A 20,484-nucleotide genomic window follows, 5' to 3' on the forward strand; every position below is an offset into this window, starting at 1 on the left:
GCTTATTTGTGTGTAATTAGATTTTTCTCTTAGAAAACCTGGGATGGAGCAAGGTGGCAGTAGGTTTGTTGAAATGGGTGAGTGCAGAGCAGACGCTGGCAGACACATGGGGAGAAACAACCTCCAGCTCCTGGTCAGATCATCTGGGTGAGCTCTCCTGGGTCTTTCACTTTTCTCCAGCGTGAGACTAAATTCACTGCTGACCTGCCTCTCCACCACTGGTGTCTGGTTTAAGAACTTCTGAGAAGTGTAATTAGAAAAAGCACAGACTCCACTGTGTTGAGCATCAGCACCTGGCTGTGAGTGTGTGCAGCACCATCTACTGCTTTGCAGACGTTGTTTTTAATTTTCCTCATCCAAATCTGTAGTGATGTACTCAGGGTACATCCATACCAGAACTCTCCTTTCATGCCTGCACAGCTCTAGTCCATAGGCTGTCAGAAGGGTCACTGTGAAGGCAAAATGCTGCGTACACTCATAGCAAGCATATGACAACTTGGGAAATGGAAGCTACCAGACTGGAGGTGCATTGGTATCTCAGGCCATAGAGGCTTGCTGAGATGGCAGTTTGCAACTCCAGCTGGTACCTGAGAGGTGTCTGAAACCCACCCACGACTGAACATCCTGCTTTATGTAATTCCAGAACCCCTAGTAAGGTAATGACAAGCGTTTGGAGAAACTTCAGTGGTTTCATCTTCTTCAGTGAAGCTACAGAACCACACCCTCTGCTGATACTAGAGGGTATTGCCTCCTGTAAAAGAGAAAAAGCCAAGATTTAACTCATCGAAGAGCTCTTTATTGCTCTCCTCAGCGCCAGTACTGCTATCCCCGGGGGCCAGACGGTTTCGTCACCCAGAGGCAGCCGGGTGGCTGGTGTCCCGCACGGGCTCCCCGGGACCCGCCTGCATCCTCCGGGCGCGGTGGGCGCTGCTGCCCTTCCTCACGGCGACGATGTGGGACCCCCGGCGGCACCTGCCGGAGCCCCGCGCGCCGGGGAGGGCGAGAGCCCGCCGGGGCTGCGCCCGGTGCTGGCGGCGGCCCCTCCCCGCCCCCCCGCGGGGCTGGCAGCTGCACGAGACCCGCTCTCGGGCCCGCAGAGCTCAGCCCCAGGGCGCGGGTGACGGGGCGCGGGGCGAGCACCGGAGCAGCCGGCTGCCGCTCTGCGCCCCGCGTCTCTTGCCGAGCCAGCCTCTCGGGAGAGCTGTTCTGGGGAAAGGGAGCCGGCCCGGAAGGCCGGGCGAGGCCGGCGCGGCGGGAGCGCAGCCCGCGCCCTCCGGGGCCGCCGAGACCCCAGCCCGCCCCGCCGCCACGTGCCCCGCCCCGCCCCAGCGAACCGCTACGTCCAGGGTCCAACCAGGCACGACGAACGGATGCCAGAGTGGCAGATGCAGCATCGACGCTGAGGCGGGAGTAGGCGCTCGGCGCTCGGCTAGCCCTGCCGCGGGCGGAAGGAAGGCGGCGGCGGCGGCGGGCGGGCGCGCGGGCGGGCGGCGCGGGGCGGCGGCGATGGCGGAGCCCGCGGAGAAGCTGTACCGGGCGGAGTACGCCAAGAGCGGCCGCGCGTCCTGCAAGAAGTGCGGCGAGAGCATCGCCAAGGACTCGCTGCGCCTGGCCCTCATGGTGCAGGTACCGCGTGGCGGGGGGCGGGATGACTGCTCGGCTCTGCGGGTCGGGGCTGCGCGCCCTGCGCTCGCCGCTGCAGGCCGGAGCTGTTCGGCCGGGCCGGGCCCCGCCGCCGCCGCGGGGGCGGGCACAGCCTCCTCTTAGCGGCGCCTTCGCTCGCAGCCCCCCCCGCCCGGGGCAGGCCGCTCTCCGGGGCTGCGACGGCTCCTGCGGGTGACACGGCGCTAAGCGCCTTCGCAGAGAGTTGCCGGCGCGGAGAGGTCGGCCCCGGAACGCTCACAGAGGCTCTTTGTTGGCAGAAGGGAGACGGAGGCAGCGGGAGGGCGGCGAGCCCGGCGGCGCGGCCTTTCCGCGCCCAGCGCAGCGTCTCTCCCTCGGGTCGTTTCGCGTAGGGTGGGGGGGACCTGCGCTTCCTGCGTGTTTTGCATACGAGGCAGAAAACCGGAGACCCGAAACTCGTTACGAGCTGGCGAGCGGTCCCGTGCTTCCCCCTCCGCTTCCCCTGGGCAGCAGCGATTCCGCGGGGTCACCGCGCCGGCCGAGGCCTTGTGGGCGCAGAGCGCTGAGCTGCGATTAGCAGCGTGATTGCCGAGGGCCTTGTCCTCAAATGATTTGTCTTTCGGGGAAGAGGCTCGCTTGGCTTCCTTTGGAAATGAAAGGGTGGGTCCGGTCTGGTGTGGGAGGGCCGGGGCTTGCGCACGCACCTGCCCTGGTGTTGGCTGAGGATGGGGAGGGGATCGAGCCCTGCAAGGGAGGCAAAGACCCCTCTCCCGGGAGCTGGGGACGGGCAAAGCTGCGTTTTCCCAGGCCGCGGGCCTGGGCCTGCCTTTGCTAGGGATATGAACAGGTAGCTGCAGCGTTCAGGTGGAGCACGTGGACGCTCTGATGGAAGAGAAGCAGCGCACGTGTGTGTGTTTATGGAGGGTGAACAAGGACGTGGGATGCGGATGGGAGCAAAGTCCCGCCTTGGCTCCCAGCCGCTTTGAGGAACAATCTTTGGAGAAGGTATCACGCTGTGCGGCCGAGAGTCTCTTGTGCCCCTGGGAGAGGCTGCACTTGGAGATAGAGGGGCAAGGAAGGGCCCTGTCCCTTCTTGCCTAGGCTCTCCTGAAGGATGTGCCAGGCTGCAGGGCAGGGTGAGCAGGGCTCCCTGGCTTGGAGGCAGGAGCTGGTTTTCCGGAGGGGAAATACCTACAGCCTCTGACCTGCTGCTTTTGTTCCCCAGAACCTCCATCCCCTGGGAAGGATGTTGGTGCCAAGCTGTAGTGTTTGTTCACACTTGTTCCTGCTGCCGTTTTCTTTTGTTTCTCCTGCTGCCCTCACTTGAGGTGTCTGCTCCCCTCCACTCTCCAGTGCTCTGGCTGCTGCTTCTCTGCTTCCCTCACATTTGTTCTCCCTTCCTGACTTGCACTTCCCCAGCAGTTTGAGCTGAGGCTAAACGGGCTGGCCTTCCTCAGCATGGGGACCACAGTGTGCCATAGTTCAGGGAGTGTGTTTGGTTTTGTGGGGTTAGCTTTATTGAGTGATCTCCTGGGAGCAGGTGGAGGGGGACAGCTGGTATTGTGGTATCCCTCACAGAGACACTGCCTTTTAGCCAGCCGTCTCCCCAGAACTACTGGTCCAACCAACCACTGTACATTTATTTTTTTTTTTCCCCCTCACAACTGCTTCAGTTTGCTTGATGTCTTCAGCAAAGGGCTACTTCTCCCCACTGCCAGTTTTTGTGCCAGCACTTTTTTTCACGCCCTGCTGCTGAGCATCCCCCTGGCAAGGGCCCAAATTTCACCAGAGTACCTGGGCTTCTTGTTTCCTCTGTGGGACGTCCTGTGCAGAGCAGCCTCTGCACTGACTTAAGTGCACCAAGGTCTTTTGCAAATTGTGCAGAAGAAATTAAAGGGAGGCCCAGACCAAGTTGTTACTTGGGTGCCATTTCTCCAGTAATCACAGTTTTGTTTTTTCAAGTGAAGAGCTCTGAATCACAGTGGGGTGCTCGATGTTTGGCACAGGGCTGGCACCAAGGCCCTGCAGAACCAGCACATCTTCGGCTTTTGCTTCCACCTGGAACTGAGTGGTTTCTGTTATCAGCATGTGCAATATGAAAGCAAATCGGTCTCTCCTTTCTCCATAGTTTGTTTGGGGAGCTATGGTCTAGAGATAGGTGAGCTAAGAGAAATTGTGTAAACAAGGTCTAGCTTGCCTAGAGGTTTCATTTCCCACACAGAGAATTCATGCTCTAGGTGCACAGTTTCACATAGTGGAGGAGATCCACTCACTGCTTGCATGGTTGTCAGAAAGACTGAGCCGACTCTGCCCCCTTTGATGGACCCCAGTGCCTTGTGCCCTCACAGCCTTTGTTTTAGGGACAAAACCGTGAGGAGTTATCCAGGAAAACAGAGCTCAGGAGTGACAGATTTTCAGTGCCAGAACTGCTTGTGACTTCCAGACGCTTTGAGAGCAACCCCAGGGTCGCTGCTGTGTCGCTGTGGTGCTGTGAGATTAACTGGGTAGTCTGAATCCTGGCTTGTGGGAAGAGATCAGCTGGAAATAAAAGTGTCCTAATACAGTCTTGGGTGATAGTTGTAATATAGCTGTAACTGGGGCTCCCAGTTCTCCTAGTCCCACATTGTGGTATTCAAAGCCCTTTCCTCCTTCTTCCTGCTCATGTACCAAACTCTCTGTTGTTGTTTTCAGCTTGGAGATCTCCTGTTGGTGAGTGATATGTAAAATAATTTTCTAGGCTGTTAATTCTACATCATCAGCAGTAATAGTTATACAATGCTAAGTGTTATTAGTACAGTAGTTGTTTGTGTGCATTACTTGGAGCCAAACCACTGTATGGTTCTTTTGTCTGATGGGTAACCAGAACAATGCCAGGTTGGTATTTAATGTGTCTGAATCAGAAGCAAGTGGAGCACTTCCATGAGGAGGCTGGTGCAAGGCAGGGCACTCTGGCACTGCACTTCGGGGAGGACTTGGGTGATGCTTCTGTCCTGGTGCAGGACTTTGTTAAGCTCTGGTGTTTTCCTTAAATTTTGCCTCTCCCTTGGGAATTTCTTAGGGCCACAGTCCTTGGAGCTGTTCCTCCTGTCTTGTGTCTGGCAGTGGGCTCTCTGGTACATGGACAAATTGCTTGAGAAGTGGGATTCTGTGTTGCACTTGGAGGTCCTGCAGTGCAAGACCAGCAGCTTCTTGTGCTGCAGTGGTCTTCAAGGAAAATGTAGCAGATGAGCCACGTGCTGTTACTCGTCTTTTTGCACAACCTCTGTTTTGCTTTGCTCAAGCCTGCAGATGGTCTGAGTCTCCTAGGGAAGAAACTTCTCCTTGGCTGCTCAGGATTGGTATAGCCATGCTGAAGCTGTGACCTTTTTATTTTGAGTGAAGCAGATGGGCTAAGCAGCAGGGTGATGAACTGGTTAATCTAGATAAATGCTCCTTCCATGTCTGTCTCCTTTGAGAGCTCTCCAGCAGCTTCTCTGTTACATTAGATTCTCTTTTTAAACTTTGTCCTAAATAGTATCCATCTCTTAAAAAAAAAAAAAAAAGTCACTTGTGTTTACCCAGGTAATCCTTTTTATATTGTTTATTTTTCCCCTTGATTCTCTTGGAGGTGCTTCATCTTAGCCTAATGTGCTTTTTTCCTAGTCACCCATGTTTGATGGCAAAGTACCCCACTGGCACCACTACAGCTGCTTCTGGAAGCGTGCTCGGATCGTGTCACATGCAGATATTGATGGCTTTCCTGAGCTCCGATGGGAAGATCAGGAGAAAATCAAGAAAGCCATTGAAACTGGTGGTCCTGGAGGAGGTAAGCAGAGATCTCATGGTGTTTGGATGTTCTGCTGGAACTGTGCTCCCTCATCTTAAGCTTGAGCTCATCGTGTCCCTTTAGCAAGTGATGTAAGAAGAATTGTTATTGCATCTCCATGCTCCAGGATCAGGCGATATGATCCAGCAGGTTAAATCAACGAGGGAGAAAGCCAAGGCAGTTGACTGGTGTATTGCCAAATATTTCTTTTTACCATGATCGGTATATTTTGTTTTTATTTCTTTCATAATAACAAGTGCTGTTGTAGTATTTTGTTTTAATGGTGCCGTCCCACCACTGTATGGTTATGGCAGCTCTCTGAAATTGTTACACCATGAACTAGTGAGTCAGGGGAGCAAGTGAAAAGAGTCTTGAGTACAAACCATACTAATATCACTGCATCTTGTGTAAACCAAGGATGCAGGGCAGTTTTAGATTGATATGTGCATGTTGAAATGTAGTAATACAAAAACCAAAAGGAAACTGGTAGTTGGGAAGAGCTCTGCTTTGAAGTAGAGCTATTTCTGACTCCTGTTACAGTCAGTTTCAATAAGGTTTCATTTTACGCTGCTTTCAGGAAAGAATTAAAAAGGGTCAGCTCTCTGCACCTTTGAAAGTATTTAAAAAATTTGAAATAAGCAATCCTGTACAATTGCTACTTGACTGTTTAAAGAACTCTTTCTGTTTCAAAAGTGCTTTTGAGTGTGGAATGCTTGTCTTGCTCTGTATTCAATTCCTTGACAGATTAGTGGCTGGAACACAGGTTTATTAATCCAGGCTGCTAACAATCTGAGACAGAAAATAAGATAATGACTTATTTGGGTCGTGGTTTGGGCCTAACACAACAAACAGCCACGTGGCCACTCACTCAGCTTCCCCCAAACACACACGCTGTGGGATGGGGAGAACAAAGGCCTACTAGAAGCATGTGGGTCAAGACAAGGACAAGGAGAGTTCTTCATCAATTAAGGTGCCATTAAAAAAACAGACTCAACTTGGCGAAAAAAAAATTAATTTCATACTAATCCAATGCACACAGGACACAAACAACACAAAGAGCAGTGCTTGCATACATTACCCCCACCTCAAATTACTTTGTTCCTGATTTCTTTCCTTCCTTCCCCCCAGTGGCACAGGAAGACAGCGAATGGCGTTTAGAGTCAGTTCACAGGCGGGTGGTTCCTACTCCTCCTTCCTTCTCAGAAGGATTCCTTACAGTCCTCCCCTGCTTCCCCATGGGGTCCCTCCCATGGGAGAGAGCCCTCCATGAACCTCTCCTTTCTAAGTCCAGCAAGCTGCTCCATCGTGGGCCACCCACAGAGTCACGGTCTGCTTCAGGAACAATCACCTTCCCTGTCACCAGCGTCTTCCAAAACTGCATAATCAGAGTCCACTGGTAGCAAATCCACTGGCCACAAAATCCAAGTCCACTGGCCAAGTTCATCCCTTCTGGCACCTTCAGGGAATGTTCCATCGTGTTCCTCCATGAGTGCAGGGGGACAGCTGCCATCTCGTCATGGAGACTTCTGCTTGGGCACCTTCTTCCCCTTCTTCCTCACCGATCACCAGCACTGCTCTGCCTCCCCAGCTCAGTTCTTTCTTAACTGTTCCCTCTCCTCAGGTCTTAGCTCAGTTCTTTCTTATGTCAATTGCTGAGGCACATGTATTATCCCTCTAATGGCTCCTTGGCTGGTTTTGGAGCAGGGGGAGCTTCTTCTCAGCTTCTTACCAGAGCCACTCCTAGGGCCCTTCCCCCACTACCAAACCTAACCAACACAGACTTTTAAAGCCAAACTAAGTATTTGCTTTGTTCTTCAGGAAAAGGAGGGGAACAGGAAGGAGGTGGCAAGGCCGAGAAGGTTCTAAATGACTTTGCTGCAGAATATGCGAAATCTAACAGAAGTACTTGCAAAGGCTGTGAGCAGAAAATAGAAAAGGTAAAAAGTTTTTCCTAGTTCTCTATCTCTTCTCCCACCATTTTCAGTTTGAACAGTAACTTTTATAATTGCTTCCTGTCTGTCCTGCATATGGAAGGCACTTGCAGAGCTGCATTTCTGTGTCTGAGGGGCAGCTGTGTCTGGGACAGCTGACAGTAAAGGCATCTTTCAGGTATTATAGCCTGGGCTTCAAACCTGCTAATGCTTCCTTTCACGTGGGTCTTAGAGCATGTTAGAACGCTGCTCAGCAGCATTTCTGTGGCAAGAGAGCCACCACTCGCTGCAGCTTTTCCTGCTTTTTGCAGCACTGCAAAGGTGTTGACCTCTTCCTTCTGCTCAGCCAGACCAGCTCTGTTTGCATGTGTACTGTATTAATATTAACTCCATGAAAGCAGACAAAAACAGCAATACAGCTAGTTAAGAATGCAGCCTTGACCATATCTTGGTGTTTGGCTTCTAAAGACAGTTGGCAAAATGAAGTTGTGAACTTCTGTTTTATATGACTAGACATGCCAGCTGGATAAAGTTAGCAAGGGCCAAACACCTGGGCTGGTATACTTGTATCTGCAGAAACATTGGTGACTGCTGTGTAGACATTTCCATGATGTATTGCAGTATAAAAGCATCTAAGACAGCTAGTTGTTGGGCATCTGAAAATTAATTTGGAGTAAGGCGGGGTGAGATCATATTAGCACTGATGCATGAGTGGTAGGGACATAAAGTTATTTTTTAGAGTTGCCTGCACAGGGTTTGGTCATGTGAGTTTTGGTTCTTCAAGCTTACTAGAAGTTGGAGTAAAGACTACAGGATTACCCAGTTTAAGTGGGTTTTGAACAGGAAACTACCTAAAAAGCTCTATTATTTTGGTCTAGAAAGAGTATTGAAGAAAGCAGAGGAACTGTAGTGAAAGGGCTTGAACAAAAGTTACAGGCTTTCATAAAGAACTTTTGCTATTTTACAGGTGTTTAGGAAGCATCGTGTTGGTAGAATAGAATCATAGACTTATAGAATAGTTTAGATTGGAAAAGATCTCCAAGATCACCAAGTCCAACCATCAACCCAACACCACTGTGGTAGTAAGCTGGTGGAATAGATTGCCTAGGGAGGCTGTTGATGTCCTGTCCCTCAAGGTGTTTAAGGCCAGACTGGATGAGGCTTTGTGCAGCCTGGTCTAGTGTGAGGTGTCCCTGCTCATAGCAGGGAAATTGGAACCTGGTGATCTTAAGGTCCTGCTAACAATTGCTCTTGTATCGTTTTAATCTACCTCAGGGCCAGATCCGGATTTCCAAGAAGATGGTGCATCCTGAAAAGCCACAGCTGGGAATGATAGATAACTGGTACCACCCGCACTGCTTTGTGAGCCGTCGGGCGGAGCTGGGTTTCCTCCCAGCGTACGGGGCCACCCAGCTCCTGGGCTTCAGCATCTTGAAAGCTGAAGATAAAGAAACTCTGAAGAAGCAGCTCCCGGCTACCAAGACTGAAGGGTATGTGGGCAATGTAAGAAATTGCACTGTCTAGAGGAGCCATTGCTTGCCTTCAGATACATCCATGACATACATACATACTTTCTGACATTTTTGTCTTTGTTAAAATAATATTGGCTGTAGGAGGATTTGTTCTTCCTGTGACCTCAGGCTGATGACAACAGATAAATTCCCCATTCCTGGGAGCGTGCAGTCCACTTGCTGCTGTGACTGCCTTGAGGAAATGCAGCTGTGATTTGGAGGGCTAATGTAGGGCTTTCAACCATAAAATAATGCATGATTATTCCAAATGGATACTGGGCTCTACACCTCCTTGTGTGATGCTGTTATCAGTGATGGTTTCTCCGCTCTAGCCACTTGTTAGATAATTGATTTGACATCTTTCATCTATGAGCTGCTGATCTGTGGCAGGCACTGAATTGGATAATTGTGTTTAGTGGCTACATAGTGCTTACAGTTGGATGCTTTTGTTTGCTAAGTCTTTTATGGTATGTCTGAAACTTCATTGCATTGAAATTTTTAGTGGAGATTCATGACAGAGCTCGTACTGACAGAGAAGCTTGTCCAGGTGACTTGCTGGCTTTGGTCAATCTTTCTTTGTTAATGAAGGCTTTTGTTACTTGTTTTTTAAGTGACTTCACATAGAGTCATACTTCATAACAAAAGCCGGTGGTGCATTGTCCTCATGGAAGAAGGAACATAAGGTGGTTCTGGGTCCTACAAATAGGAAAGAACTTGTTGTAAATCATTTGGATTCTCCATTTACCTTGTAGACTGAATTGAGCTTTACCTTTGCAAGGATTCACCATGAAGCTGTCCAGTGAGACTTATGTTGGTTTCTGAGATGCAATAGCCATGTCAAATCCGTGCAGTCTTTGTCAGCATTGGTCTTCCAGACATGTGGCTGGTTGATGTCCCATACTGTTCAGGGCCTTGTGCATACATGGATGTCATCCTTGGCCATAGGTAACAGAGCAGAGTGTGCATAAACTGATCTATGTGTTGTTAAGAGGCTGCAAGTTCCACACTTTATACTTGTTTGGCAAGCAGAAGCTCCAAAAGCATTCCACAGTGGTGTGAGTGCTGTGGGGAGGGTCCTGCAGTGCAGCGGGAGTAGGGGCTCTGACTGGAGTCCTGTCATGTCCTCTGCTGTTCACCTCACTCAGCTGAACCACAGAAGGCTGGGACAAGCTGACAGCCTGACATTTCTTCATGTGGGCATTTTACCTCTCTGAGTGCTGCAGGTTGTAAATAGAATAATAGAATATGCTGAGTTGGAAGGTATTCATCAGGATTATCGAGTACAACTCCTGTCTGTGTAGGGCACCCCAAGAATCACACCATGTGCCTGAGAGCATCATCCAAATGCTTTGTGAATTCAGCCAGGCTTGGTGCTGTGACCACTTCACTGGGGAGCTTGTTCCAGTGCTCAACCATCCTCAGGGTGAAAAACCTTTTCCTGATATCCAACCTAAACCTCCCCTGATTCAGCTTCCTGCCATTTCCCTAAGTCCAGTCATTGGTCACAGGAGTGAAGAGATCAGTACCTGCCCCATCTCTTCCCCTCTCGAGGAAGCTGTAGACTGCAATGAGATCACCCCTCAGCCACCTCTTCTCAAGCTGAATAATCTTAAGTGACCTCAGCTGCTCCTCATAAGTCATCCCTTCCAGACCCTTCACCATCCTCGTGGCTCTCCTTTAGACACTCTCCAATAGCTTGATGTCCTTTTAGAGTTGTGGTGCCCAAAACTGCACACAGTGCTCAAGGTGAGACCACACCAGTGCAGAGCAGAGTGGGACAATCACCTCCCTCAACTGGCTGACAACGCTCTGCTTGATGCACCCCAGGACATGGTTGGCCCTCCAGGCTACCAGGGCACCCTGCTAGCTCATATTCAATTTGCCATCAAACAGGATTCCCAGGTACTTCTCCACCACGCTGGTGTCCAGCCACTCATTCCCTAGTCTGTACTGACCACCAGGGTAGCCCTGTCCCAGGTGCAGAATCCGGCACTTGGCATTGTTAAAATTGTGGTTGGTGACTGCCTGTCTCTCTAACTTGTTAAGGTCTCTCTGCAGGGTCTGCCTGCTCTTGAGGGAGTCAACAGCTCCTCCCAGTTTTGCATCTTCAGCAAACTTACTTAGAATTCCTTTGACTCCTGCATCCAAGTCATTGATGAAGACGTTGAAGAGGACTGGGCCTAGGATGGAGCCCTGCAGGACCCCACTAGTGACCAGTCACCAGCCTGATGTTACCCCATTCACTGTCACTCTTTGTGCTGAACCTGTGAGCCAGTTGCTCACCCATCATATATCACAGTTGTCCAGCTGTATGCTAGGCATTTTGTCTGAGAGGATATTGTAGAGACAGTATCAAAAGCCTCATGGAAGTCCAGAAATATTACATCCACTGGCTTCCCTTGATCAACTAGATGGGTTCCATTGTCATAAAAAGAAATGAATTTTGACAAGCAGAACTTTCCCCTCATGAAACCATGCTGGCTGTGACCAGTGACTTTGTTGTCCTCCAGGTGTTCTTCAATACCTCACAAAATACTCTTTTCCATAATTTTACCAGGCACTGAAAGTTAGACTGACTAACTACCCGCCATGTAGTTTCCAGGGTCCTCCTTCTTGCCCTCCTTGAATATTGGAACAATATTAGCCAGCTTCCAGTCAACTGGGATCTCTCTGGATTCCCAGGACCTCCCAAAAATCATTGAGAGAGGCCTAGCATTGACATCAGCCAGCACTTTGAGGATTCTTGGATGGATCCCAAAGGGCCCCATGGTCTTGTAGGGATCTAACTATAGCAGCAAATCCTGCACAAGTTCAGGGTCAGCTAGGAGTTGATCCTTGTTGCAGTTCTCCGGTTCTGGGCATTGAGGCCCCCTTGTTCCATCATCAATGTTGAAGATAAGAGGCAAAGAAGGCATTAAATACCTCTGCTTCGTCTATATCCCTGTTAGTGAGGTGACCATCCTTATCCTAGAAAGGACCCATGTTGTTCCTGCGCTGCCTTTTGCCATTAATATATTTGAAAAAACTCTTTTTATTGCCCCCCACAGTTCTGGCCAGTTTCAGCTCCCGTTGAGCTTTGGCCTCTCGAATTTTCTCCTTACAGTGGTTAGCAGCACCTCCGTATTCTTCCCATGTCACCTAACCTACCTTCTACTGGGCATGCACCTTCCTTTTTTGCCTAATCTGCAAGAGCAGGTTCCTGTTGACCCAAGCTGGTCTTTTGCCTTGTCTGCTCAACTTCCCACATTTTGGGATTGCCTGCTGCTGTGCCCTTAGTAGGTGATGTTTAAAGAGTGACCAGCACTCATGAACCTCAGCACCTGCAAAAATATTTTCCCAGGGGACTTGACTCAGAAGCTCCCTGAGCAATCTGAAGTCTGCTTTCCTCATGTCTAGTGTTGAAGTTTTACTGGCAGTTTTCCTCTTGTCAGCTCAAGAGATTTTAAACTCAATCACCTCATTGTCACTGTGGCTGACACAACCTCCAATCTCCACTTGACTCACAAGATCCTCTCTGTTGACAAGCAACAGATCAAGGAGAGCATTCTTTCGAGTTGCTTTCCTTATGACCGGGTCCATAAAATTGTCATCCGGGTGGCTTAGAAATCTGGGCTGGGTTGTGCTAGCTGTATGTTGCTCCCAGTTGATTTCTGCAAGTTGAAGTCCCCCATAAGGACAAGGGTGGTTGACTTGGAAGCATCTCTTAGTTCCTCAAATAATAGGTCATCCTCATCCTGGCCAGGAGATCTATAGTATATTCCCACAATGACATCCGCATTATTTGTTTGTCCCTTGATTCTCACCCAAAGACTCTCAACTGTGCCATTAACAACTACGAGCTCCATACACTCTAGACCTTCCATTACATACAAAGCCACTCCCCTGCCTCTTCTGCCCTGCCTGTCTCATAAGAATAGTCTGTACCCATCCAACAGCGCGCTTCAATCACAGGATTCATTCCACCAGGTTTCACTGAGGCCAGTAATGTCAAATCTCTGGGACTGGGTCAAGGCTTCAAGCTCGTCTTGTGTGTTCATCTTGCTGCCCGCACCAGTGTAGCAACACTTCAGGTGTGGTACATGGTGGCCAACATCTTGCAAAGCAGAATGAGGGATCCCATTTGCGCTTGGTTCCTCAAGTTTTGCCACACCATCCCATTGCTTACTGTGGGCAACCCTGGTTTTCTCCCCTACCCCATTCCAACTAGTTTAAAGCTCTGTCAACAAGCTCCACTATCTCCTGTGCTGGAACTCTTTTTCCCCTCTGAGAAAGGTGGATACTGTCCCATTTTAGCATCCCAGGTGTTGAGTAGGTGATCCATGATCAAAGAATCCAAATTTTTTCTGCTTACACCACTCTTGGAGCCATGCATTGACCAGATGTATTTGTCTACTCTTATGAATATCATCCCTTGTTAGCGGGATGATCAAGGAGATCACAACCTGAGCTCCAGATCCTTCAAGCAAACATCCCAAGGCCTTAAAATAACTTTTAACTGCCCTCAGACTTCTCTTTATTATTTCATTGTTACCTGCTTGAATAACAAGTAATGGGTCGTAATCTGAGGGCCTTTAGTAGAGTAGGGAGTTTACCAGTAATGTCCCTTACCTGAGCCCCTGGGAGACAGCAGACTTCCCTGTGAGGTTTGTCCAGTCTGTATGTCAGGCCCTCTGTTCCCTTCAGAAGGGAGTCTCCTATTGCGACTACCCTTCTTTTCCTCTTAGCAGAGGAGGTCACAATGTGGGCTACAGTTGGTTTAGTTTTGGTTTTGGAAGGCCCTACTAACTCATAAGGACCTTCTTGCTCATTATCATTAGTCTGCCCTTTAGTTCTGGGACCTCATACCTGTTACAGGAGATGCTAGACCTGCTTGTTGGATTTTCAGAGGCAAGAGGAACCTTCCTCCTTCTACGTTTAGTGACCCTCTTCCAGCCCTTGCCATTGGCAGACTCTTGACAAGGTAACCTGCTTGGTTCTGGGTCCACCTGCTTCTCCATTGGGGTGGAAGATCAAGACTCCTGAGAGTCTTGAGATTGAAACATCTATGAAAATAATCTGTCAATCTCTTGCTCATTTGCTTGAATGCTACGTAGCCTGTTCGCTTCTTCCTCTATCTTCTCCTGGCAGCATAGCTCTTCAACAACCACATGGCTTTTACAGAAGGACTGGTTGTCAGTCCAAGCCTCGCTGAGAGGCACCAGACACTCCTGGCAACTGGTAACCTGAAGAGCTATATCTACCAGTTAGTCTGACTGCAGGTCTCCACCATAGCTGGACCAGTAACCCCAGCAGCTACAGGGGTTGAGCTCTTTGGTGTGTAACTACCATACCTCCAGAAGGTTACACAAGTACATTGGTAGCACTTGTTGCCACTATTAATGCCCTGATGGTCAGGAAGGAGCCCTTGCTCCTGGCCACCTGCCTCGAGCAAACTGCTGTGCCTCATCCCTGTTTGCTTGCTCCTGTTTGCCACGTTCCTTAGAGCTGTTTAAATCTCCCGTGGTTGCTCTGAACACGCCCCCTGCTGCGCCTGGTTGGCTGGGCAAGCTAATGGAAACTTCTGGGTTTTTGCCACGTTCTGCTAGCTGCGTGAGGTGCCCTGATCTTGGGAAGCCCCCTATACAGCAGGGTCTCACACTGAGCCCCTGAGCTTACCCCCATTGGCACTGTCACCGCTGCTGCTGCCAGTTGCTGTGCCAGGTGGAAGTAGAAGAAGTCTTTTAGTGCACTTGCAGCTTTTCAAGTAGTCCTTTGCTTGTTGTGCCGAGGTATGTGCTGAACTTTGTCCTAGAACAGCGTGTGAGTTTAATAGGGTTATTTGTAGTTTTCTCCCACGTCTTCAGCAAAGCTCTAGAGATTTGACTTTATAAGTGTTTCTCTTCTCTGCCCTGACTATGCTTTTCTGGGCCACTTCTGGGATATTATGCAAAATATGAAGAATTTGTAAAGATAGGCCACAAGAGTAGTTTGCCAAGTCACTGTGTAAATAAAAGATGAGAATTACAGCGGAAAAAAGTTTAGACTAGTGATGTAGCATAATGTAAACCAGGACCTCATGCCAGAAAAGCAGTAGGACATCTCATTTTTCCTGCTTTCTAAGCACTGCATGAACAAACCCCTCAACTGTGAAGGTGCTGGCTGGCTCTTACGCTCCACTACCTTTCCTGCTGTTTGGGCTGTGTGCTTGAGCCACAGGCATTAAGGGTCAATTGGAAAAATAGTTATCTGTCAAACAAACTGACTGAGAGTGTAAATAAACAAAATGGGTGGAGAAGTGTAATGTGCTCCCTACTTGATTATTTTCTGCTAAGAAGCAACAGTTCTCAAAAAGCCAGAAGAAAAACACCCCAGAAGATTGAATGCAATGCAGTTACCTCTGATAATCCATCTTGTGCATTCAATCAAATGACAGAAATTAATGACAGAAATTACTGCATCTCGCAGAAAAGTCCACTCAGCTTACCACAAAACAACCAGTGCCCATAAGAAACAGTGATGGGTAATAGTAGTGGGAGACACTGTTCTCAGGGGCACTGAGGGACCCATTTGCAGACCTGACTTGCTTAGTAGAGAGGTTTGCAGCTTATTGGGGGCTCAGATTAGGGACATTACTGAAAGATTACCAAAACTTGTACATTCTGCTGATTACTATGCTCTCTTACTATTTCATGTGGGTACCAATTATACTGTTCAGAGTAACATGAAAACAGAAGGATTACAGAGTGCTGGGAGCAGCAGTGAAGGGCTTGGGAGCACAAGTGGTGTTCTCATCACTCCTTCCAGTCAAAAGAAAAGGGCAGGAAAGGGCTGACAGAGTTGGAAAAGTGAATGAATGGTTGAGGGAGTAGGGCCATAGTCAGGGCTTTGGCTACCTAGACCATAAAGCTCTTTTTGCTAAACCTGGTCTGCTGGGGGGCTCATGGGATCTACCTGTCAGAGAAAGGGGAAAGAGCCTTTGGCCAGAGGCTGGCCAATTTAGTTAGGAGGGCTTTAAACTAGGGATGCCGGGGGAGGGGATCCTCAGCTCATTCAATGCTCACCATGGTAAGGACAAAGCTACTAACAGATGCCCTGGGCCTGGAAAAGAATCATGGGCCAACAGGGAAACATGTGAGACTGCTTCAAAGGGGACACATCTCAAATGCCACTATGCTAATGCACAAAGCATGGGGAATAAACAAGTGGAGCTGCACACGTTTGCATGCCTGCAGGGCTATGATGTTATTGGGATCACTGAGACATGGTGGGATGGCTCCTGTGACTGGAGCATGCAGATAACTGGGTATAAACTTTTTAGGAAGGACAGGGATGGCAAAAGAGGAAGGGATGTTGCCCTCTACATCAATGACCAGCGGGAGTCCGTGGACCCTCTGGGTCACGATTAAGGGAAGTCAGGGGCAGGAGATACCATAGTGGGGATCTGCTACAGGCCACCCAACCAGGATGACCAAGTGGATGAGGCCCTCTTCAGACAGATAGGAACTTCTTCACACTCGCAAGCCACGGTCCTCATGGGGAACTTTGATCACCCCAACACCTGCTGGAGAGACAACACAGCAAAGCACCAGCACTCCAGAAAAGTTCCTTGAGTGCATTAATGACAACTTCCTCCTCCAAATGGTAGAGGAACCAGCCAGAAAAGGAGTTTTGCTGAACCTTGTTCTTACCAAGAGAGTGAGTGATGTGAAACTTAATGGGAGACTAGGCTGCGGGACCATGACACTGTAGAATTCAAGATCCTTAGGGCAATGAGAAAAGTACAAAGTAAGCTGAGAACACTTGATTTTAAAAGGGCAGACTTTGATGTCTTCAAGGGTCTGCTTGATAGCAGATAGGACAGATAGCTTGATAGAATAGGACAAAGCCCTAGATGGGCCGTGCATCCCCCCACTGTGGATGAAGAGGAGGTTCGAGACCACCTAAAGAACGTAAAGGTGAACAAGTCAATGGGACCTGATGGGATTCACGTGCAGCTCCTGAAAGAACTGGTGGATGAAGTTGCAAAGCCACTGTCTATCATATTTAAGAAAGTCATGGCAGTCTGGTGAAGTTCCTGCTGTCTTGAAAGGGGGAAGCATAACCCCCACTTTAAAGAAAGGAAAAAAAGAAGACCCAGAGAACTACAGGCCAGTCAGTCTCACCTCTGTGCCTGGCAAGATCTCAGAGCAGATCCTCCTGAAGACCCTGCTAAGGCACGAGAACAACAAAGGGGTGATTGGTGACACCCAACACAGCTTCACTAGGGGCAAGTCCTGCCTGACTAATTTGGTGGCCTTTTACGATAGGGTCACAGCCTTAATGGGCAAAGGCAGAGCAACAGATGTCATCTACCTGGACCTGTCCAAAGCCTTCGACACTGTCCCACATTACATTCTGGTCTCAAAACTGGAACAATATGGATTTGATGGATGGACCACTCACTGGATAAGGAACTGGCTGACTGGTCACACCCAACGTGATCAGCGGCTCAATGTCCAAATGGAGAAGTGTGACAAGTGGTGTTCCTCAAGGGTCAGTACTTGGACCAGTTTTATTTAACATCTTTGTTGGCGACATGGACAGTGGAATTGAGTGCACCCTCAGCAAGTTTGCTGATGACACCAAACTATGTGATGAAGTCAACACACTGGAGGGAAGGGATGCCATCCAGAGGGACCTTGACAAGCTCGAGAAGTGGGCTTGTGCAAACTGCATGAAGTTCAACAAGGCCAAGTGTAAGGTTCTGCACCTGGGTCAAGGCAATCCCATGCACGAATACGGGTTGGGAGGAGTAAGGATTGCAGACGGCCCAGATGAGAAGGATTTGGGGGTAGTGGTGGACTAGAAGTTTAACATAAGCCGTCAGTGTACACTTGCAGCCCGGAAAGCCAACTGTGTCCAGAGCTGCATCAAAAGAACCATAGACAGCTGATCGAGAGAGGTGATTCTCCCCATCTGCTCTGCTCCGGTGAGACTCCACCTGGAGTACTGTGTCAAATTCTGGAGTCCCCAACATAAGAAGGACATAGAACTCCTCAAGCATGTCCAGAGGAGAGCCACGAAGATGATCAAGAGGGTTGGAGCACCTCCCCTATGAAGACAGGCTGAGGAAGTTGGGATTGTTCAGCCTAGAGAAGAGAAGGCTCTGTGATGACCTTATAGCAACTTTGCAATGTCTGAAGGGGGCCTACAAGAAAGTTGGGATAGGGCTTTTTACACAGATGTGTAGTGAGAGGACAAGGGGCAATGGTCTGAAGCTTAGAGGGGAGATTCAGGTTGGACATTAGGAAAAAGTTCTTTCCTGTGAGGGTGGTGAGATGCTGGAACAGGTTGCCCAGGGAGGTTGTGGATGCCCCCTCCCTGGAGGTGCTCAAGGCCAGGTTGGATGGGGCTTTGACCAACCTGATCTAGTGGGAGGCGTCCCTGCCCATGCAGGGGGGTTGGAACTGGATGATCTTTTAGGTCCCTTCCAACCCAAACCATTCTATGATTTTATGATTCTATGAAATTATGCTACGGCATCTTTAAAAACATTTCTAATTGCTCTGTGTCCAAATTATATCTGGAATCAGAAGTCTCTGCAATTCAGACATGATGCATCCAAATTCATGTGTTGCTTCTGCATGACTAGCCTGTACACCAAGGAGGAGCTCAGACTTTGAAACTGTCCTGTCAGCCCTTTTCTGTAAGGATGTTAGTGTGAAGTGCCTATTGCAGATGAGAGAAATGAAGTGCTGAGCAGGGCTACCAGGAATAGGTTGGAAAATCCCTTCCCTCTGAAGGGCAAGTATGGGAAGGTTTCCTGCAAGGATCCTGGCTTCTTTCCTCAGTTAGCTCTGGATGAGACATGCTGACCTTCCACTGAACTGTCATGCTCAGCACCAGCACTTTGCAGTTCTGGGGAAAGAGGATCTGGTATCCATGCCAGCAGCATCTCTGTGGAAAGAGTGCTCTTGTACTGATGTTGGAAATGCGGCAGCAACTTGTGAGCTCCCTTTGACTCTGACGTGTTTTGCCCTCCTGTTCCGAGCTGTAACTGGCCAGGACAGGAGCAAAGTGTCATTCTGGAGGTGTCATGCAGCACCAGATTAACTGCAGATGTTGACTGAAGCAGAGGGTAAGGGTAGGTACTCAGGTCAGCAGTGATCTGGTGGTGATTTACTGGGAGGAGGAGAAATGGGGAGTTCTTGTTCCTCCCTGTGTCAGCTGTTTGCTTTGTCCAGGGTTGGTCAGAACTGTCCTTTCCACCCTTCATTTTCATTGTAGACAGAGGAACATGAAAAACAGTAGACAGTGAAGAAGGGCTAGGCTAGAGTGGGACAGTTCACCTCTTTATCTTCACAGAAATTTGAATACATCTTGTAGTTGTGTATCTTCCATGAAGGTGAGAAGTGTTTTGCAGTGGCTGGTAAGTACCAGTCCTTCTGAACAAGCTGTTGGACCATACCTGTTGAATGTGGGAAGACTGTCCCTTCCCCAACAGGAGAAAGGGTGCACACAGTAGCATTGAACTGCTGATAGCAACACACAGTGCTTGGTCCCAAGGATGGAAGATATAATTCATGTGTGTGTCAATTGTTCTAAAAAGTTTGCTAGTTTTGGAAGATGCCAGATGGGTTTGGCTTTGCCAATTGCTTTTCCAGGATATATAAAGTGAGGATTAGAGTTTGCTCTAAGCCTTGGGCAGGGACAAAAGAGAAGGGACTGACTGACAGCTTTATGCCTCTCTGCAATTGGGATGATCCCTCCTGCTCTGCAGTTTGTTCATGTGGCTGGAACAGGTACAGTGATACTCTGTCAGGGTCAGCAACCTTCTGTCTTTTTGACTCTTGAAAAGAAACTGCCAAAAGTGTGAGACCCTGCTGGAATTTTGATGCTTCCTCTGGGTCACAGGGTCTTTTGGCAGAGTAGTCACTTTCCAGCGGTTGGTGTGCTTGGCTTTTCTCCTTTTGGAGACTGGGAAACAATTTACAGGATAGGAATGAGTGCTGGCTTGCTGGAGACAGCCTGGCTGTCAGCCTGTTGAGGGAGAGGCTCTGCAGAGTCACAGCGCTTGGGAATCTGTCCATTCTTACATTATTAAGTCCTCTGGCTTGGGAAGGCGCAGCAGAGCACTTTGTACTCAAGCTGATATGTTTTTCCCAGGTTGTGTTCTGTTCCTGTGACTCCGTTAAAACTTAGAGAAGTCATCCTCGTGGCAGAGGTCAGTGGATGCTCTGGTCTTGCCCCTTGCAGGAGCTGCAGCCAGGGAGAACATTGGAATTGCTTAGGTCTGGGGACTTGTGAAGGCACAGTACTGTGCGTGCTGTATCCAGCCCTGCTAGGCTGGCTCCTGCTTGCCTGATTTCAAAAACAATATGGAGGGGTTTGGGTTTTTTTGAGAAACACAAGCAATTGATGGTAGCACAGTGCAGCTGTGGTCCCTTGTGAGGCAAGGTGCCTTATGGCATAGCCCCAGCTCAACTGCTGGGACCTTGTAAGGGGACAGCTGAAAGATGAACTCTTTGGCAAATCCAGCCCCTTAAAGACTTGTCAAGTGCTCTGAATCCTGGTTTGGTTAGAGGTGCTAATAATGGGCTAATGGTGGCCACTGCAAATAAGATGAGAACCTGACACAATTGTTGGGCCAAGACAG

The 20,484-nt window shown here is 49.2% G+C and overlaps 1 protein-coding gene across 2 annotated transcripts in view; it reads left to right on the forward strand.

The window, feature by feature from the left end:
* The first annotated feature begins 1,471 nt into the window (after positions 1–1,471).
* PARP1 (poly(ADP-ribose) polymerase 1) overlaps positions 1,472–20,484 on the forward strand; it is a 51,251-nt gene continuing 32,238 nt past the window's right edge. Inside the window, exons 1-4 of one of the 2 annotated variants that reach the window (XM_051614252.1) lie at positions 1,472–1,626; positions 5,266–5,428; positions 7,247–7,365; positions 8,635–8,849. In XM_051614252.1, the coding sequence (XP_051470212.1) occupies positions 1,507–1,626; positions 5,266–5,428; positions 7,247–7,365; positions 8,635–8,849 (617 nt within the window). In that variant the 5' untranslated portion in view covers positions 1,472–1,506. Of the gene's footprint in view, positions 1,627–1,742; positions 1,884–5,265; positions 5,429–7,246; positions 7,366–8,634; positions 8,850–20,484 lie in introns of those variants that run through there. The other variant, XM_051614253.1, reaches the window with a different exon arrangement.

Source organism: Apus apus, chromosome 3, assembly GCF_020740795.1.
Source record: "Apus apus isolate bApuApu2 chromosome 3, bApuApu2.pri.cur, whole genome shotgun sequence".
NCBI classification, from domain to species: Eukaryota; Metazoa; Chordata; class Aves; order Apodiformes; family Apodidae; genus Apus; species Apus apus.